The sequence below is a fragment of the Mustelus asterias genome, chromosome 28, assembly GCF_964213995.1.
Source record: "Mustelus asterias chromosome 28, sMusAst1.hap1.1, whole genome shotgun sequence".
NCBI classification, from domain to species: domain Eukaryota; kingdom Metazoa; phylum Chordata; class Chondrichthyes; order Carcharhiniformes; family Triakidae; genus Mustelus; species Mustelus asterias.
Window position 1 is genome coordinate 16,819,557 of NC_135828.1, and position 17,545 is coordinate 16,837,101.

A 17,545-nucleotide genomic window follows, 5' to 3' on the forward strand; every position below is an offset into this window, starting at 1 on the left:
AACCAGGATTGGGGAAGATAAATAAGGGTTGAAACCCAGGCACTCAAATACATAAAACGGAATAGAGGTGCTTACCTGCATACAGTTGGTAAACATGACACACACGGACATAAGTTTTGAGAAGATCTTCAGCAGCACTGTGTTGGTCAGCATACAATCCTTCATACAGTTGTCCAGGAAACTGGTATGATAGCTCAAAACCTCATCAATGTTGGACGCCTAAAGTACCAAACAATTGCAGAAATTATGAAAAGTGTTGCTTCACCTCAGGAAACTTTGTGTAAACTTCAGTTCAATCTCCTGTGGCTGGATTTGTACTGAACCTCACTCAATCTAAAAGTGCAAAACCTGTTGCTTGGGTTATAAGAAATTTCATCTAGAGATACTGTACAGGTAACTTCATACGCTCTTAAATTTTATTTATTAGACGCGTACAAAGATTTTGTGTGTGTGGATCTCACGATTGTGCCGAATGTTTTGAGGAAACCTCGAATTGACCAGGTGAATGGGTTTCTGAGTATTTTCTGTTGATGTTAGTGACCATTCAGATTAACTGCTGACGTTTGGTTGGGTAGACCCGAATTTCATCCCATCCCTCCACCCACCCCCATTTCCATCAGTACTAATATTATTCAGCTCCCGAGCAAAGGCAAATAGATTTGTGAATCATAGCCAAGACTAATAGGCCAGTCCATCACACAAACCAACTTCCCATCCACTGACTCTGTCTACACTTCCCACTGCCTCGGAAAAGCAGCCAGCATAATTAAGGACCCCACGCACCCTGGACATTCTCTCTTCCACCTTCTTCCGCTGCTGTGTCTGTATAATGCGCAAGAAACAATGCTTTTCACTGTATACTAATACATGTGACAATAATAAATCAAATCACATTATATGGATGGGACTGGAGACACTCTCTGACGTGTTATTCATAGAATCTCAAATTTGGGACCATGAAGGTCCATTTCAAAAGGGCACTATGGAAAGGAAAACAATGTTATTTGCATCTTTATTAGAGTATTCCTCTAGCAGAGTGTGAGGGTCTACCAAGACAATAGCTACCCAGAACAGGGTAATCAATATGGATGATGACTCTTTCAGTGGCTAATGACTGGGACATTATAAGCCACAAATCGAAAGCTAGATCCAGACACTAGATAAACATCCCTTTATGAAATGGAGGAAGGAGGCCACATAATCGAATGACCACTTTGAAATCTCTCTATACGTTTGAGAACTTAGAAGCAATCTGACGATTTAACTCCAATGTGCAAACATCTCACAGCAGGACTCCAGGCTGACCAAGCAGCAAGCAACAAACTCTTCTGGAAGCCTGAAAACCACTGGCCGCAATCAGCCAAGCAGAACAACTCTTAACATCACTGGCAACTCACTGCGTTGCCATCATCTTGAAGGGAATTCTGTAGAGCTACCTTTAACCAGGATCCCACCTGATCTGGAACTTCTCAGTGAGGGCACCCTCTCTGCAAACGCACGTGCGTGTAAAGTTGCAATCATCCCCTGTACGGGTTTGAATGCGTGAGTAAACTAAACCTCTGAGAATCTCGAGAGAGTTTGCTGTCAGTCACTCTAGAAATTGACCACACAAACAAAAGAGTTTTTGAATAAGCGCCACAGCTTAATTTTAAAAGAAAAAACACTTCAGCGGTGAGAGAATAAAGGAATTCAATTTTGCCCCTCCCCCTCCTGATGGAAGCCAATCAGAAGCTGAGGTGCTCTCTGGGTATTTGCATATGCAGTTTTATGTTCAGTGGAACAGATAGACTTTAATTTGATTTGATTTATTTTTGTCACATGTATTAACATAGTGAAAAGTATTGTTTCTTGCGTGCTATACAGACAAAACATACCATTCATAGAGAAGGAAACGAGAGGGTGCAGAATGCAGTGTTATAGTCATAGCTAGAGTGTAGAGAAAGATCAACTTAATGCAAGGTAAGTCCATTCAAAAGTCTGACATCAGCAGGGAAGAAGCTGTTCTTGAGCCGGTTGATACGTGACCTCAGACTTTTGTATCTTTTTCCCGACGGAATATGGTGGGAGAGAGAATGTCCGGGGTGCGTGGGGTCCTTAATTATGCTGGCTGCTTTGCCGAGGCAGTGGGAAGCGTAGACAGAGTCAATGGATGGGAGGTTAAGTGGCTAAAGTGGGATCCTGGGCTTTCTAAGTGGAGACATTGAGTACAAAAGCAAGGAAGTTATGAAGAATTTTTATAGAGATTCAGCCCTCAACTGGAATATTGGTCCAGTTCTGGGCACCACACTATAGGGAAGATGTGAAGAATTTCAGGAGGATGCAGAGAAGATTTATGAGAATGGTTCCAGGGATATGGGACTGCAGTTACATGAATTGATTGGGGTTGTTCTCCTTATAGAGAAAGTTGAGGGGAGATGCAAAAATGTGTTCAAAATCATGAACACATGATTCCAGGGGGCCTGCAATGCACTGACAAGTGAGGTAGTTGAGGCAGATACTATAGCAACATTTAAGACTTATCTGGATAGGCACATGAACAGACGGGGAATAGAGGGATACAGGCAGTTGGTCGAGATAGGACAACATGATCGGTGCAGGCTTGGTGGGCCTGTTCCTGCTCTTTGTTCTTTTATGAAGGGGCTCAACAAAATAGGTTGAGAAAAAACGTTCTCATTGGCAGAAAGGTTGAGAACCATATGACAACTATTTAAAGTGATTGGCAAAAGACCCAAAGGCAGAGGAAAAGGTATTTTTAAAGGAGCGAGTGGAATGCATAACCCATCAGTGGGTGGTGGAGGCAGATTCAATGATTGCTTCATAAAGGGAGGTGGAAAAGTATCTGAAGAGAAGAAATCTGCAGGGCTGCGATCAAGGATGGGTCAATCAGAGCAGCTGAGTTGTTCTTGCAGTGGGCCAGCTCAGACATGATGGGCCGAATGGCCTCATGCTGTGCTGTAACCATTCTATGACTTGATTTATGCGTTTGGGGCAAATTATATTTTTAAATCCTTTTACGGTGTGAACAGAAGAAGAACGATCATGTACTTTTGGGCACCAAAGGCCAATTTCTTTCCTCCAATCTACCATGTGTAAAATACCCTCTCCAGGCATCGCACAAACACAGCAGTCCCGCTGTCATGTTTTGTGAGGGCGAACGATAAGCTGGGTTCCAGTCACCAACTATAAGGGGCCAAACTTAAGATGCCTAAAGGTACACAACCGAATCCATGGTTCTAAGCCACAATCCGGGCAGAAGTCACTTTGCTTTAACTGAACAAAAAACTGTTCCGTTAAACATTGTGAAACTGGAGTTGAGCTTGCTGGAGGGTTCAGTGATCTGTCAACTGTACGTACAAAGTATCTTTAAACCCAAACTTTCTCATCCTTACCACAGCCCATAATTGGGCAATGACAAAAGAACTCTACAAACATAACAATCAAAAGCAATCACTTCAATGAGAAATTATTCAAGATATATCTCGATTCCAAATCCCTCCATTTATAAATATTGAGAATATGCACTGTAGCCACTATTAACAAGAGCACAAATAACTCTGAAATCTTGTCTTGAAACATTTTAATGAGTAGCAGAAGACTACATGACAAAAATCTGGTTAGCGCACATTTTGATTTAATTATCTGTCTCTACAGTAATGTCTTCCACATTTCGGTTACGATTCCTAAGTTTTTTTTTCCATTATTGCCAAAAGGTTTACGTGAGGTTAGTAAGTAGAGAAAACAAAACATATTCGGAGTATTCATTAAAACTAAATGCTTTCAACAGTGGGTAATTTATATTTGCTTAATGTAATTTGGTTCATTATTGTAACTGCAAAGAAACGCTGAGTTAATCTTTTCCACATTGACCAAGTTAAAAGCTGCACAGCACAGAGTACAGTAACAACTGTCCGGGAGACATTAGGCTTGGCAATATTTTTTATGTTAGAGTAGTCTGAACAAAATGCTCGGCAAAAATGAGGTACCATCAGACTCCTGTAAATGGTTTTCCAGCTAATTTGAAGTTTTTCATTACTTACCGATTTTAGATTATTTTCCATAACGTGCCAATTCGGCTCCATAACCTCAAACATCATGTAGTACTGAATGTTCTGCACAAAATTCAGCATTCGCTGCCTCAAAGTGAAAGCTGCAGCAAACCTATTGGATAAAGTAACACTGGCGGTGAATGTCAGGAGCCTGAACTATTAAAGCCCCGTGGATAAAAGTTGCAGACCGGGAACAAAAATGTGAGAAGCTAAGAAGACAGCTTCCCTCCATACGAGTAAAGTTTACTTATTAGCCACAAAGTAGGCTCACATTAACATTGAAATAAAGTTACTGTGAAAGTCCCCGTTAAAATGTACCGTTAATTTAAGGTTTTGGACAATAATGCACAGTTGGCGTTCTAATCCATGCATTTAAAGTTAAAGTTTATTTATTAGTCACAAGTAGGCTTGCATTAACACTGCAATGAACTTACTGCGAAAATCCCTAGTCGTCACACTCCAGCGCCTGTTCGGGGACACTGAGGGAGAATTTAGCACGGCCAATGCACCTAACCAGCATGTCTGTGGGAGGAAACTGGAGCACCCGGAGGAAACCCACGCAGACACGGGGAGAATGTGCAGACTCTGCACAGACAGTGACCCAAGGCGGGAATCGAACCCGGGTCTCTGGCGCTGTGAGGCAGCAGTGCTAACCACTGTGCCACCGGGCCGCCCAGACCTTCCCTGCACAATTTTATAACAATTTTTCTCTCCACTTAACATGGCTTCCCTACCCCAACCCACCGAACCTCCACCTCAAATTCTCTTCCTCATAAAAGTTCAGAGCCAAAATTCCTTGTAAAGAAGTTACCAAAAACCACAGCCATGTGGAATGAACCTCGGGCTCAGTGGTAGCATAGCTGCTCGAGTTGGGTTATGGAAATGGCCCTCACTTCAGATTGTACCAATGAGAAGCGGTGAGAACTCTGGGTCGGAATTCTCCCATCCCACCTGCCACTGGAATTCTAGCGGGTGGGCGGTGACTGTGAACCATGTAAAGGTCCACTGAAGTCGGGCGGGAATCTCCTGTTTTCAGGCGAGCGCGGCCAGAGAATCCCACCACTGGTCTTCTCTAAACGCAGGCTGACATCTGGCAGGTCACTTGTGCCCGAGGAGAGTGGAGTGGCGCCACTCCAGCAAGCAGCGGACCAGAGCTCCAGCATTCAAACAGTGGGCTGATAACCAACATGACGCTCTTGTCAAATGGGAGCGGCAACAATCTCCCCACACCACTGCCCACTTTGTATCTAGCCAGTTCTCCTGGTCAGAGAGGGGAGTCTGACTAATGACGTGGCCAAGCATGAAGGGACTTATTAATGGGAAGGGTTGCTGTTTGACAAGAAAAGGGGGTATAAGCATAACAGTCAAATTAACATTCGTTTCCACTGATATCAATTCAGAATTCATGTTTTCATCAAAGCAGTGTTACGGTACAGCCCTTTTAACGGTTAAAATGCTTTTGAGGAATAACTTTGCGCGTTAGGTTTCCAATATTTGTGTGTTTGAATAACTGGGAGCAATTCACATCACAAATACATGTTTTTACATTCTGACCAACTTCAATTTGAAGAGGGATTGAATAAACATGCTTAGCATTAAGAACAAGTGGGCAACAATATCTCAAAACTAAAAAAAAAATCGGTGTGACAGCTTAAATTGTACAGTCGCCCAATTATACATCTGTCAGACATTTTCTTGAGGTTTTGCCCAATCTGCTGCTGAAATTATGGCAACTGATCGGGTGAACCCAAGGAAATTTCCAGTGTGACATGAAGCTTGAACCACGCCTTATATTTTGTGCAGATGGCTTTGATGGAGCTCATTAAATATTTTGGGTGGATAAATGCCACAAGGTTTCTCGATTTACACAAACATCTGCTCGCTGGAATTCTCATGTAAGAACTGCAATTTTCCAGATCGGCTTCAATCAGCCAGTGCGTTGATTTTATTCAAAATTGCTAACTATCGATTTACATAATATTTAAACATAAGGGCCAAAAAAAAAGCTCAAGTAGCATTTTAATAAGTAGATTTGTATCTTGTATCTTGCAGGAGGCCATTAGGCCCATGGAGTTGGCACCGACAACAATCCCACCTAGGCCCCATCCCCGTAACCCCACATATTTACCTTGCTAATCCCTTTGACACTAAGGGCAATTTAGCGTGGCCAGCCCACCTTTGGACTGTGGGAGGAAACCGGAGCACCCGGAGGAAGCCTACGCAGACGCGGGGAGAACGTGCAAACTCCACACTGACAGTCACCCAAGGCTGGAATTGAACCTGGGTCCCCAGTGCTGTGAGGCAGCAGTGCTGCTGACCACTGTGCCGCCCTTTGCAATCTTGCTCCATGCTCTTCCGACTGGCCAAACCACATACTTATCATCCATATTATAGACAAGTCCATTTTAAAGGACTGTTCTGACACAATAAAAGCACTATTGTTCAGCGTACTCATTGATCATGTGAGCTCACACTCTAATTTTGGGCAGGTTACACAAATCGCAAGTCCATTTGGCCTCGAAACGATGCTGCCCTTACTGAAGCAATACTGTTCATTTGTAAAGCTCCATGGGAAGAAATTTGGCACTGATGCAAAATGCAAAAGGATCCCAACATTTGAAAAGTGGATTATGAACCAGCATGCCCACAGACAGAGATTCAGAACATTGGGAAAAACACTGCTCCAGCAGCGATGATATAATGCAGCAAAGATTGAGAATGTATGGATCACATTTTGAACATACTGTACATCATTGTTCCAAATCATTGTACTCACCATTTAGCAGAATGCAATGAATATTGTTTTGCAACTTTATTACTGATCCACACATTACACAGCTGCCGCTCCACATGTTTGCAGTAAAACATATGTCTGAAGAGCATTTGATACCTAGTTAAAGCTTTCCTATGGATAATAAATAAATGAATAGTGAGATTACAGAAATGCAACTCTAGAACTAGAAATAAGATCTTTATGGGCAACAGTCATTGGAACAACTACATAAAGCCTCCTCTGCACAGAAGTCGGAAAGCGCCAATGGCATTGTATTTTCAAAGCCTCTGTATATAATTTCACTCCGCAGTAATTTGCAATCTAAACAGTATTAAAAAACATGTTCAGTTATTTTTGCTCGTGCTACCTAGAATATTACAAAGCAATTTCAGGCAAAATTGGAGAACTCATCCAATAGGTCATTATAAGGGATTTGTGATCCAACAGTGAAGTTAAAATTGCACCTATTGTAATAAAGTTAATAGTTATAATTGTCAGTAACTTATAAGATGACATGTGAGCTTCTTAATTCTTTGAATATAGTTTATCTCCCACGCACAAAATAAGTACTCTTCCACCAAACAGGAGAAAGAGGGAAGCTGGGATATTCTCCCTTTAAAGGAATTCATTCATGTTATTCCAGGGCCATCTTAGTTTCAACGCCGGTGTGGCTCAGCGTGGCCACAGGCGGTAGCAGGGCAATAAAGTCAAACATGACAAAAGCACACTACAAGCTGCTGCGTGTCTGAGAGAAGAACTGGAGGCAAGAGGGAAAGTCTTTACAGGGAGGCTCAAACGGGTTCACAGAACGAGGGGACTGTCACTTACTTATTGCAGGTAATGTAACACTCTCCCTCATCCGTTCATTCACTTGTCCTCTCCACCCAACATACAAAACAAAACCTTGGAGGTAGGAAAACAGCATCAAGGGTCAGCTTGGAGAGGAGCGCTTCCTGGTTTCAGCGATCAGACCAAAACAATAATGCTTAATGAAGCCAGGGTCTTCATTCCAAGTAGGTATTTTGCAAAGAGCAATAAGAGAAGCTTTGCATTTACTGATCATGCCTCAATTAGAATAGTTTCTGTCTCTTTAGTTTTTGATCAACAATGAATGACAAAGATATACATTCTGCATCCTTAACTGTCAAAGCACTTCTAAATTCATTCTGTACCTGAAAAACATGATAGATCCTATGTAAGTATTCAATTTTTCGATCCAATTTCCCAGTCACTGGTTTGAGATTATTTTGCTACGAGTAAAATGAAAAGCTCCCTAGCCTGTTGCTATGCTTATATTGGTATAAAGGATTAATGAACCTTGTGCACTGGTGCAGATCCCTGTTTAACATTAGGCTAGAGCAGTCAAGACATATTTTTAAATATGAAACAAAGTCCGAAGAAAGCAAAATGTGAAATGCATCGAACATACACTTATTTAATAAGAGATTCAGATTTCAGATAGGCGGTTACTGCCAAGCTTCCCAAGTACCTTTAATGACCCCGAATTCCATTGAGTACCTGCCAAAAGAACTTCCTGCCAGGCAGATGATTGCTGGCATATGAATTCTGAGTCAGTCAGGTGACAGATCTTGCCTGGAAATCAGTCAGAAAGCTGAAATGTCACAGCTTAATGGGCTGTGGTCAAAATAAAAACCCTGGCAACAGTGAGTGAATCTTTTCCACTGATATCATGGCCTTATATTAAAAAAAAGACGCTAATAAAACATTTAAATACCAATGCAACAAGATTAGTTTCAATGTTACTTCATGATTAATATGAAAAATTTAGGAATTTGTGAAGTATCTGAGTTAATCTACATCTAAAATAGTTTGTACTTCCTTTTAAAAGAATCTAGTGGCTGCTTGGAAATGCTTCATCTGACTTTCCAATCACATAAATTCCTGCATCTGTAGACAGCACTAAAAGACGGATGGTTGGTTTGTGATGCAGAGTGGCGCCAACGGTGTAGGTTCAATTCCTGTACCGGCTGAGGTGACTCATGAAGGCTCCCTGCCTTGCCCCTCTCACTTGCAGTGAGCGGATCCCTCAGGTTAAATCACCACCATTCAGCCATGGGTCATCTGGGACATAAGGCGACTTGACCTTTTACTGGCACAGTAAACCTTGGACTGGATTGCGCACCTCAATTCAGTAATGATGGGCCTGGTTTTTAAGAGCAGGGGGTTTCACAATATTGGGGCGCAGACACTTATTTTATTAGAATAAGCAAAATACTGCGGATGCTGGAATCAGAAACAAGAACAGAGAATGATGGAGAAACCCAACAGGTCTGGCAGCATCTGTTGGGAGAGAAAACAGAGTTAACATTTCGGGTGCGGGTGATTCTTCACCAGAACTGATCGGGTCAAATGGACTTGAAAAGTTAACCCTGTTTTACCTCCCTACAGATGCTGCCAGACCGGCTGCCTTTTCCCAGCATTCTCTGTTCTCGTTTCACTTGAATGTTAAGTTAGCTAACTTTCCAGACAATCGTGCTTATCTTCTCCGTGGTGCTGGAGTCTGTATATTTCACTCTAATTTTAGAAAAAAGAATCTATAATTTTGTTACCCATCAAAATAACAATTACTTTCATCACAATTGGTTGACAGCCCAAGAATCAAAATAATTCCTGTTTTAAAATATGTGGATCCGCTATATTCTCTGCTACTTTTAGGTTTCCAAACATTGCCTGACTTGAAGACCGGCAATGGAATTTTCCTCATGTTCAAGTCCCACATTCTACTTGAATCAAGGATCTATTATCCCAAGATGTTACAAAGCAGCTGGCTCTTGAACTGAATATTGCAATTGCATATATTGTCAGTTATTTCTTGTGTTGTTGTGGATTATTTAAATATGAACAAATCTGACTGGTCTGTCTAAATCTGTGCCAACATTAAGTCGACTATGTATATATTAAAAATCCCATTTAAATTCCACGGTGCAGTTTACTAAAATAAGGGCTAACTGATTGAGAGGGAATACATTGTCACTACGTGGAGGGAAAATATACAGATTCCAGAACCTGTGACAGTGCCAGAGTGGTAATGTCACTGGACTAGTAGCAGGCTAGTGCTCTGGGGACATGGGTTCAAATCCCACCTCGGTAGCTGGGATTATAAAGCCAGTCTCACGAAGCTACTGACTGTTGTTAAAAACCCATCTGGTTCAATGTTCTTCCTTTGTGGAAGGAAAGCTTCCCTCCTTACCCTACACGTGACTCCAGGTTCACAGTAATGCCCACTGTAATGGACCAGTTCAAGGGCAATTAGGGATGGGCAACGAATGCTGGCCTTGCCAGCGATGCCCATACCCTATGAAGGAATGAAAAAACTTTCTTAAATTTTATTTAATTATGAAATCTTGAAGTTTCATAAACGTGAAAACTTTGGACAATTGAGCAACACAAGAAACACTGAAAGAAGATGGACAGTACTGCACTTAACCCCATTGCTTTCTCAAACAGGAAAACTCCATTATTGTACGCCCCTAGAATTAATCTTAGTGCCAACTAATTCCAACGATACCCTGGACTTGAACTTGCATTCTGTTGGGAAACGCAAGTTATTCATGCGACATTATATTAAAGTAATTCTAGCAACGTTCACAGTAATAGTCTTTACTGCTTGATCAACTTCGGATTAATCTTTCCCGTTAGAAATAATAGATTTTCTTTGGCAATTTTATCATTCATTTCTTCAGCATCGTGAAAATAAAAGGAAAGAAGTTGCATCCGTAAAGTGGTTTATCAGATCTTCGAGGTGTCTTTACAATTACTAGGTTACCTAGGAGCTGTCATCAGGTGTTATGTGGGAAAACGCAGCAGCCAATATGTGCACAGGAACATGCCACAAAGAGCAGAGAGCTAGCCAATTAATTTAATTTTTGTATAGTGTCGGCCCAGGGAAAAATGTGGCACCTGACGGCTGGAGAGCGCAGCGGTCACTTTAGAGTACAAAAGTGTTATCCAAAGTCCACTTGCGAGTCGGCAGATAGGGCCACTGTTGAACGCATCACCCGCAAGATGGCACCTCCAACAATGCAGCACCTCCTCATCAATTCAGAAAGGTTGTCAGCCGAGCTTTTCTGCGCAAATCTGTCGCGAGACTTGAACCTAAGAGCACTACGAGCTGAGCCAAACTGACACTAATCAGCTCCATTCAGTTGGTGGGGGTGGACAGCATTTCTTTTTGTAAAGCTGCAGTGAAGTTCCAGAAATTAGATTACATTCTAAGGAAGCACTTAGGTTACCATCATCATCATCATCAGAGATCTGCACTTCCTTGATCAACTAATACCGGTGCCCCAACCAAACCAATAAGCTAAATGAGGGCTTTTCTGATAAGCTTGCACGCAGTATTGTACCTCGACAGGACCAATTACCTATTTATAATCAACGAAAGCGGCCATTTCACAACATAATCAAAGGAGAACGCTTCCAGGCCACTAAGAGCAATCTCTGTTGGATCTGCATTGATGATAGCCTTTTCCTGTTTGGTTTCAATAGCCAGTACCCGCAGGAGCTGAGTGATGAGGTCATGTGGCATTAGATTAATCTGCAGGGGAATAAAATCATTACTTAGTTTCGTTTACCAGGTCAAAAGTAGCATCACTGACCAAAGAATTGACCAGGCAGTTGGTTAAGATTTAGGTTAAAGAAGTTTTATAATAATATCATTTTAGTATTAATTTAGACCACTGAATAATCAAATGCTTTGTAAAAGGTATACAAGTACAGTACATCTTAACTAGCTAGGCAGAACCTATATATAAAAAAAACAATTAGACATTTATTTGATTCCTTTGTTGTTTACAACACACACTTTAACAAAAGATCAAAGCTGGAGAAAGATCTCCGGCTCCAGAAAGCCCATAAAAGAGTGAGAAATTTGTAGTACAGCAGTCAGGTTGGAAGTGTTTGCGGACGGGGGGAGGGAATAAATTAATTAACAGTCACGCCAACCTGTTCATTCCGTTACGAGTCACAGAAACAGGATATTCAACCCAATAAGTCTGCGCTGCTTTCCTCCAAAGGCTCACCTGATGAAGGAGCAGCGCTCTGAAAGCTCGTGACTCCAAATAAACCTGTTGGACTTTAACCTGGTGTTACGAGACTTCTTACTGCTTCCTCCAAAGAGGCACCTCTGTTTACTTCCTTCAGGATTCCTTTTTTATTCCAAGCAACAACCAAAGTTTCTTAATATAATTTACAGGCTTTGCTTTAGCAAAGGGATTTTCCGTCTGAATCCCGTGTAATTTTTTTTTCCTGATCATCTTAAAATTTATGTTGTGCCCAGCCAGTAAAAACAATTATTATTTACTTCATCGCAACCCTTCATAAAATCAGAAAGCACTATTAGGTAAATCTTTTAACCTCTCAGCTCTTGTGAAAAATACCCCCTAGCTTCTCATTTTGCTCTGCAGATTTGTAACTCCTCACCTCTGAAACACACTAAATAACTTAAACTGCTCCTTTTCAACGTCTGCCTAAAATTGGGCACCAAAACTGTAAGCAGCACTCGCACTATTGTTTAAAAACTTGTACATCATTCTCTTAGTTTTGCGTTCTTTGCATCCAGATGCACTTGCACATCCTGGTCCCTCTGCTGCAATAGTCCAGTTAAAATTTAATCAACTCAGATACATTGGGGCGATCTTAACCAAAAAATTCTAATTCCTGAATGCGTGTGAAAATGGGAGCATTTCACACGTTTTTTGGGCGACTTAAAAATCGAATCTTACCTGACTTGGGTAAAAAAAAACTTTACAAATTTGAAATAGAAGTTTTTTAAGTTTATTAATTAGTGTCAAAAATAGGCTTACATTAACATGGCAATGAAGTTACTGTGAAAATTCCCTAGTCGCCACACTCTGGCACCTGTTCCAGTACACTGAGGGGGAATTTAGCATGGCCAATGCACCTAACCAGCTTATCTCTTGGACTGAGAGGGGAAGCTTGAACACCCAGAGGAAACCCACACAGACTCGGGTGTAGACTCCACACAGACAGCCACCCAAACCAGGGATCGAACCCGTGTCCCTGGCGCTGTGAGGCAGTAGTGTTAATCACTGTGCCTCCTCCTATTTACTTTTATTGTAGAGTAGAGCTCCAGCCCAATGCTTATAAATAATTCCATTAGAGTTACATAATCAGAGGGTATCAGAATTATAAGTATGTTTATTAAGATCACTTCTTGCTTTGTGTTTGTACAACCCATTACAATCCAACAGATGCAAATCCCCACAGCAGCAATGCGTGGTTACAATGGGGATGAGTGAACTATTGTAAATGACGCTTGGATTGTGGAACTTCTCTTGGGGGAAGAGGAGGTGGGTGGCGCAGAATATGATTCATGTCTACACAAATGTTTGCAAAATGACATACTTTTCTTGGAGAAAATGTTACCATGGATCAATTTGAAAGAGCTAAGCTCAGGCACTATGAATACAAATAAAGTCGATTTCTAAACATTATGGGGTGCGTGTGATGGCACACACTGAGGCAGACTTGAATACTCAAGATTTCAAACTAACCACAGTGCCACGGAGTGGGCAGGGCCTAAATCACCTGAAAGCCAGCTGATAGCAGTAGTGGGAGCAATTGTGCATGTGTGAGTTTCTGTGCTCTGAGTGCGCAAAGACCTGCCACTGCCTCTGCTATCAACTGGCCTCTGTGGCCTAACCTTCCACCGCCCGCCCACACCCCCCCCCCCCCACACCCGATTGCGACACCACACTGCTCCACCCGACAGGATCGCGTCGCCCACCCCGATCGACCCAACACAATCACGATGCCCAACCCCCCCCCACTGGTCCTGACATGACCCCGACGCCACCCCCCCCCGCCTCCGTCTGCAACCATCCCCACCACGCCCACGACACACCCCCCCCCCCCACCCCGTGACACAATGATATTTGTCTTTCTGCAGATATACATAATACTCATCACAATTTGTCGTAGTCCCGAATTGGTATCATCAACAAATGCCAATACTGCTTCCTTGATTTCTAGGTCAGAGTCATTTATATAATAAATAAACGGCTGCACAACCTCTGCGGAACACAGCTTCCAATATCCCCAGTCAGAAATGTGTGTTTCTAATAGAACCCTTTGCTTTCTGCCCTAAATACATAAAAGTGAATTCTAATGTGTTCCTTATATTAATTGCGAGCTAATGCACAACGCTGACACTAGAGTGCGGAATCTTACCTCCTGTGCTAAGTTTAGAAGTTAAGTCAGAGAACTAGCTTAACCATGTTTCCCATTACCTGCTGCACGGGTGAAAGGATAACCTCCACTCCACACTAAGTTAAGATCCTTGTACACCTTTGACTGTGCGGCCAAATTCCCCTCCAACTTGATTTTCAAGTTTGCTGATGACACCACCGTAGTGGGTCGGATCTCAAACAATGACGAGACGGAGATAGGGAATCTGGTGAACTGGTATGATGACAATAATCTCTCCCTCATTGTCAACAGAACGAAGGAGATAGTCATCAACTTTTAGGAAGCGTAGTGGAGGGCATGCCCCTGTCTACATCAATGGGGAAAAAGTAGAAATGGTCGAGAGCTTCAAGTTTTTAGTGTCCAGATCACCAACAACCTGCCCTAGTTCCCTCCGAGGCTGACTATAGTTAAGAAAGCTCACCAACGCCTCTACTTTCTCAGAAGATTAAGGAAATTTGGCATGTCCGCTACAACTCTCACCAACTTTTACAGATGCACCATAGAAAGCTTCCTTTCTGGTTGTATCACAGCTTGGTGTGGCTCCTGCTCTGCCTAAAACTGCAAGAAACTACGAAGGGACGTGAACGAAGCCCAGTCCATCACGCAAACCAGCCTCCCATCCATTGACTCTGTCTACACTTCCCACTGCCTCAGAAAAGCAGCCAGCATAATTAAGGACTCCATGCATCCCGGACATTCTCTCTTCCGCCTTCTTCCATTGGGAAAAAGATACAAAAGTTTGAGGACATGTACCAACCGATTCAAGAACAGCTTCTTCCCTGCTGCTGTCAGACTTTTGAATGGACCTACCTCGCATTAAGTTGATCTTTCTCTTCACCCTAGCTATGACTGAAACACTACATTCTACACTCTCTCATTTCCTTCTCTATGAACGGTATGCTTCGTCTGTACAGCGCGCAAGAAAACAATACTTTTCACTGTATACTAATACACGTGACAATAATAAATCAAATCTAAAAGACCAAGGAGTGATACAAAGTCTATTTTATATATTTTAAGGAGTAATATAACAGAGACTGCGCTCTGATTAACTGCCCTTCTTGCTTTCCCAAACACGCACTATAGCCTGGATAAGAGGCTGTCAACTCCAAGATCTCAGCCATTGTCAGTCGAAAACAGAGTGTTCTCACTTTGATTTTTCTCTTTGTCACAGGTTGGGAGTGGATGGATGGGTTAGCGGGTTCGCCTCTGGGTATATACCGCTTGCTAATTCTGGCATATAGACCTTTGAGCTATTAAAAAACAGTCAACCCTCCTATTCAAACACAGGACTTACTCAGATACTCATAATCGTTTCAATATTCCCTGAATGTGTGTCCAAGTGAATAACAGTAATAATTGTTTCTGGCACAGAAATCACACCGCGCTGTTCACAAGGTTAAAATTGCTATAAGATTTGCCTTATAATCCCACCGAGTACACTGTTAATGGGGGTTTATTCTGAATTTATCACAGTTAAACATTTTTCCATAGCCATTACATTAATAGGAGTTATTTTTAAACCCAAGGTTCCATTAATTATACTTCAACACACCTTCAAATCATCTTTGAATGGGTCAGTGTTGGCAGTACTCATTCTCAGTGCTAGCTCCAGCAGGGCTTCCAGTCTGGTGGGAATGATATCATCCACTGACTTTTTCAGCTCCTCTTCTGTAAGGTCCATGAAGTGGACAAAGAAATCTCCTTGGTCCATCAGGAAGTAGTGTTTTATTGACCTGAAGGAATAATAAATCGACACAGCAAGCATTTTACTGAAGAGCCATATTGATGAATGCATGCTGTTTTTATAGTGCAGTATAGCATACTGATAATTAACAAGCATAAAGCCTGACTAAGGACGACAGAATACATTTGGAAGCAATTTACCCCAGTCTTACTATGTTAGCACAGAACACATAATGAAATACAGCTTTTGACAATATGCGTTAGAATTAATTTGTATCAAAACCTCTTGAGCAATATGCCTCAGTCTCTAGATCACAATCCAATTGGGCTTCCAAACAGATTAGGCATCATTAGGGTAGAGAGGGAATGGATAATAACATCAATCATCACACTGCTAAATTCAGTTAACTAAGAGCCACATCACAGTACCTGTCTGAGAAAATAAGAGGCATTAATTTTTCTTCCCTCAAACTCAGGCTAATACCACAGAAGTAAGCTTGTAACTCTCATTGCTTTAGCAGTATCTACTTACTAACTGACAGCAAACTAATCTTGTCGGAACGCCCCAAAGGTTGGGCGGCACAGCGGTTAGCGTTGCTGCCTCACAGCGCCAGGGACCCGGGTTCGATTCCCGGCTTGGGTCACTGTCTGTGTGGAGTCTGCAGGTTCTCCCCGTGTCTGCATGGGTTTCCTCCGGTTCCCTGCCACAGTCTGAAAGACGTGCTGGTTAGGTGCAGTGGCCATGCGAAATTCTCCCTCAGTGTACCCGAACAGGCGACTAGGGGATTTTCACAGTAACTTCACTGCAGTGTCAACGTAAGCCTCACTTGTGACACTAATAAATAAACTTTCAAGGTTTCAGCTTTTAACACAAATCTAAATTATATTTCGAGCATAGGGCATCGAGTCCTTTATAGGAATTGAAGAGAATCCTACTAGAGTCTGTTCTACTTGTTACAGCCACATTTATGGAAACCTCTCTTCGGACATGTTTAAAATTCTTTAACCACATGAATCTTCTCAGAGAAAGCTAATGCTGCTTTAATTGAACGGTTAGTACCAATAAACATGATGTCTTCACTCAATCAGGATATTAACTGGCTCACGTAAAGCATCCACTGAACACTTTTGACAATAATCCTACCCACTGTACTTGGCCAAGTTAAACCACGAGTTTTCTTTTCCCCGAAGGGAAGGAGGTTTCCAATGTTACAGCTTAAAGAACTCATCAAAATCATTCTTTATACTGGAATAAAGAAATCTAATACTTTAACTTGCATTTGATATATACAGTTGAGGATGGCTACATTAGGGAAGCCATAAAGCAGGCTGTCAGCCAGAGTAGACAAAAGAGCATTGCACCAATTAGTCAATCATAAAGGGATTTTACCAGTGTAGCTGACTCACAGCATATATTAGAAATTGTGAAGTTCTCACTGTACAAATTTCATATTAAGTTAGAATTTCAAAGGGAATTTTATTGGCAATTTAATACATCTGTACAATGTTGGAAAATAAGTTGGGACGTAGTGGTAATGCTGTCGAGAACATTCATTGTACATTGCCCCAGGGATTTGACAAACAGTTATTCCGCCTCCCTGAAAAAGAAGCCATCCCACCGAATGAAGAATGACATTTAACCAGGCTGAAAACAGAATCTATTCCAAAGTTGTGCATTTGGATGGAGTGCCGACTGCCATTTCGTTTGAAAACAAATACTCATTTTTAAAAAAAAAAAAGTTTCCAAACTCGATTACCCGTGACGTGGAAATAATAGACGCGACAGTGAGTTTTAAATCTCAGCAATAGC

At 41.9% G+C, this 17,545-nt stretch overlaps 1 protein-coding gene across 3 annotated transcripts in view; it reads right to left on the reverse strand.

The window, feature by feature from the left end:
- The window catches only part of tubgcp2 (tubulin gamma complex component 2), a 48,637-nt gene that overhangs the window by 11,209 nt on the left and 19,883 nt on the right, over positions 1 to 17,545 (reverse strand). For all 3 annotated transcript variants that reach the window (XR_013495635.1, XM_078199615.1, XM_078199614.1), the window contains exons 11-15: positions 15,605 to 15,785; positions 11,205 to 11,377; positions 6,823 to 6,951; positions 4,038 to 4,158; positions 76 to 219 (exon numbers count right to left, since the gene is read on the reverse strand). Coding sequence is in view for 2 of the 3 variants with exons in the window: in XM_078199615.1 (XP_078055741.1) it covers positions 76 to 219; positions 4,038 to 4,158; positions 6,823 to 6,951; positions 11,205 to 11,377; positions 15,605 to 15,785 (748 nt within the window). In the remaining variant the exon portion in view is untranslated. The remainder of the gene's footprint in view (positions 1 to 75; positions 220 to 4,037; positions 4,159 to 6,822; positions 6,952 to 11,204; positions 11,378 to 15,604; positions 15,786 to 17,545) is intronic.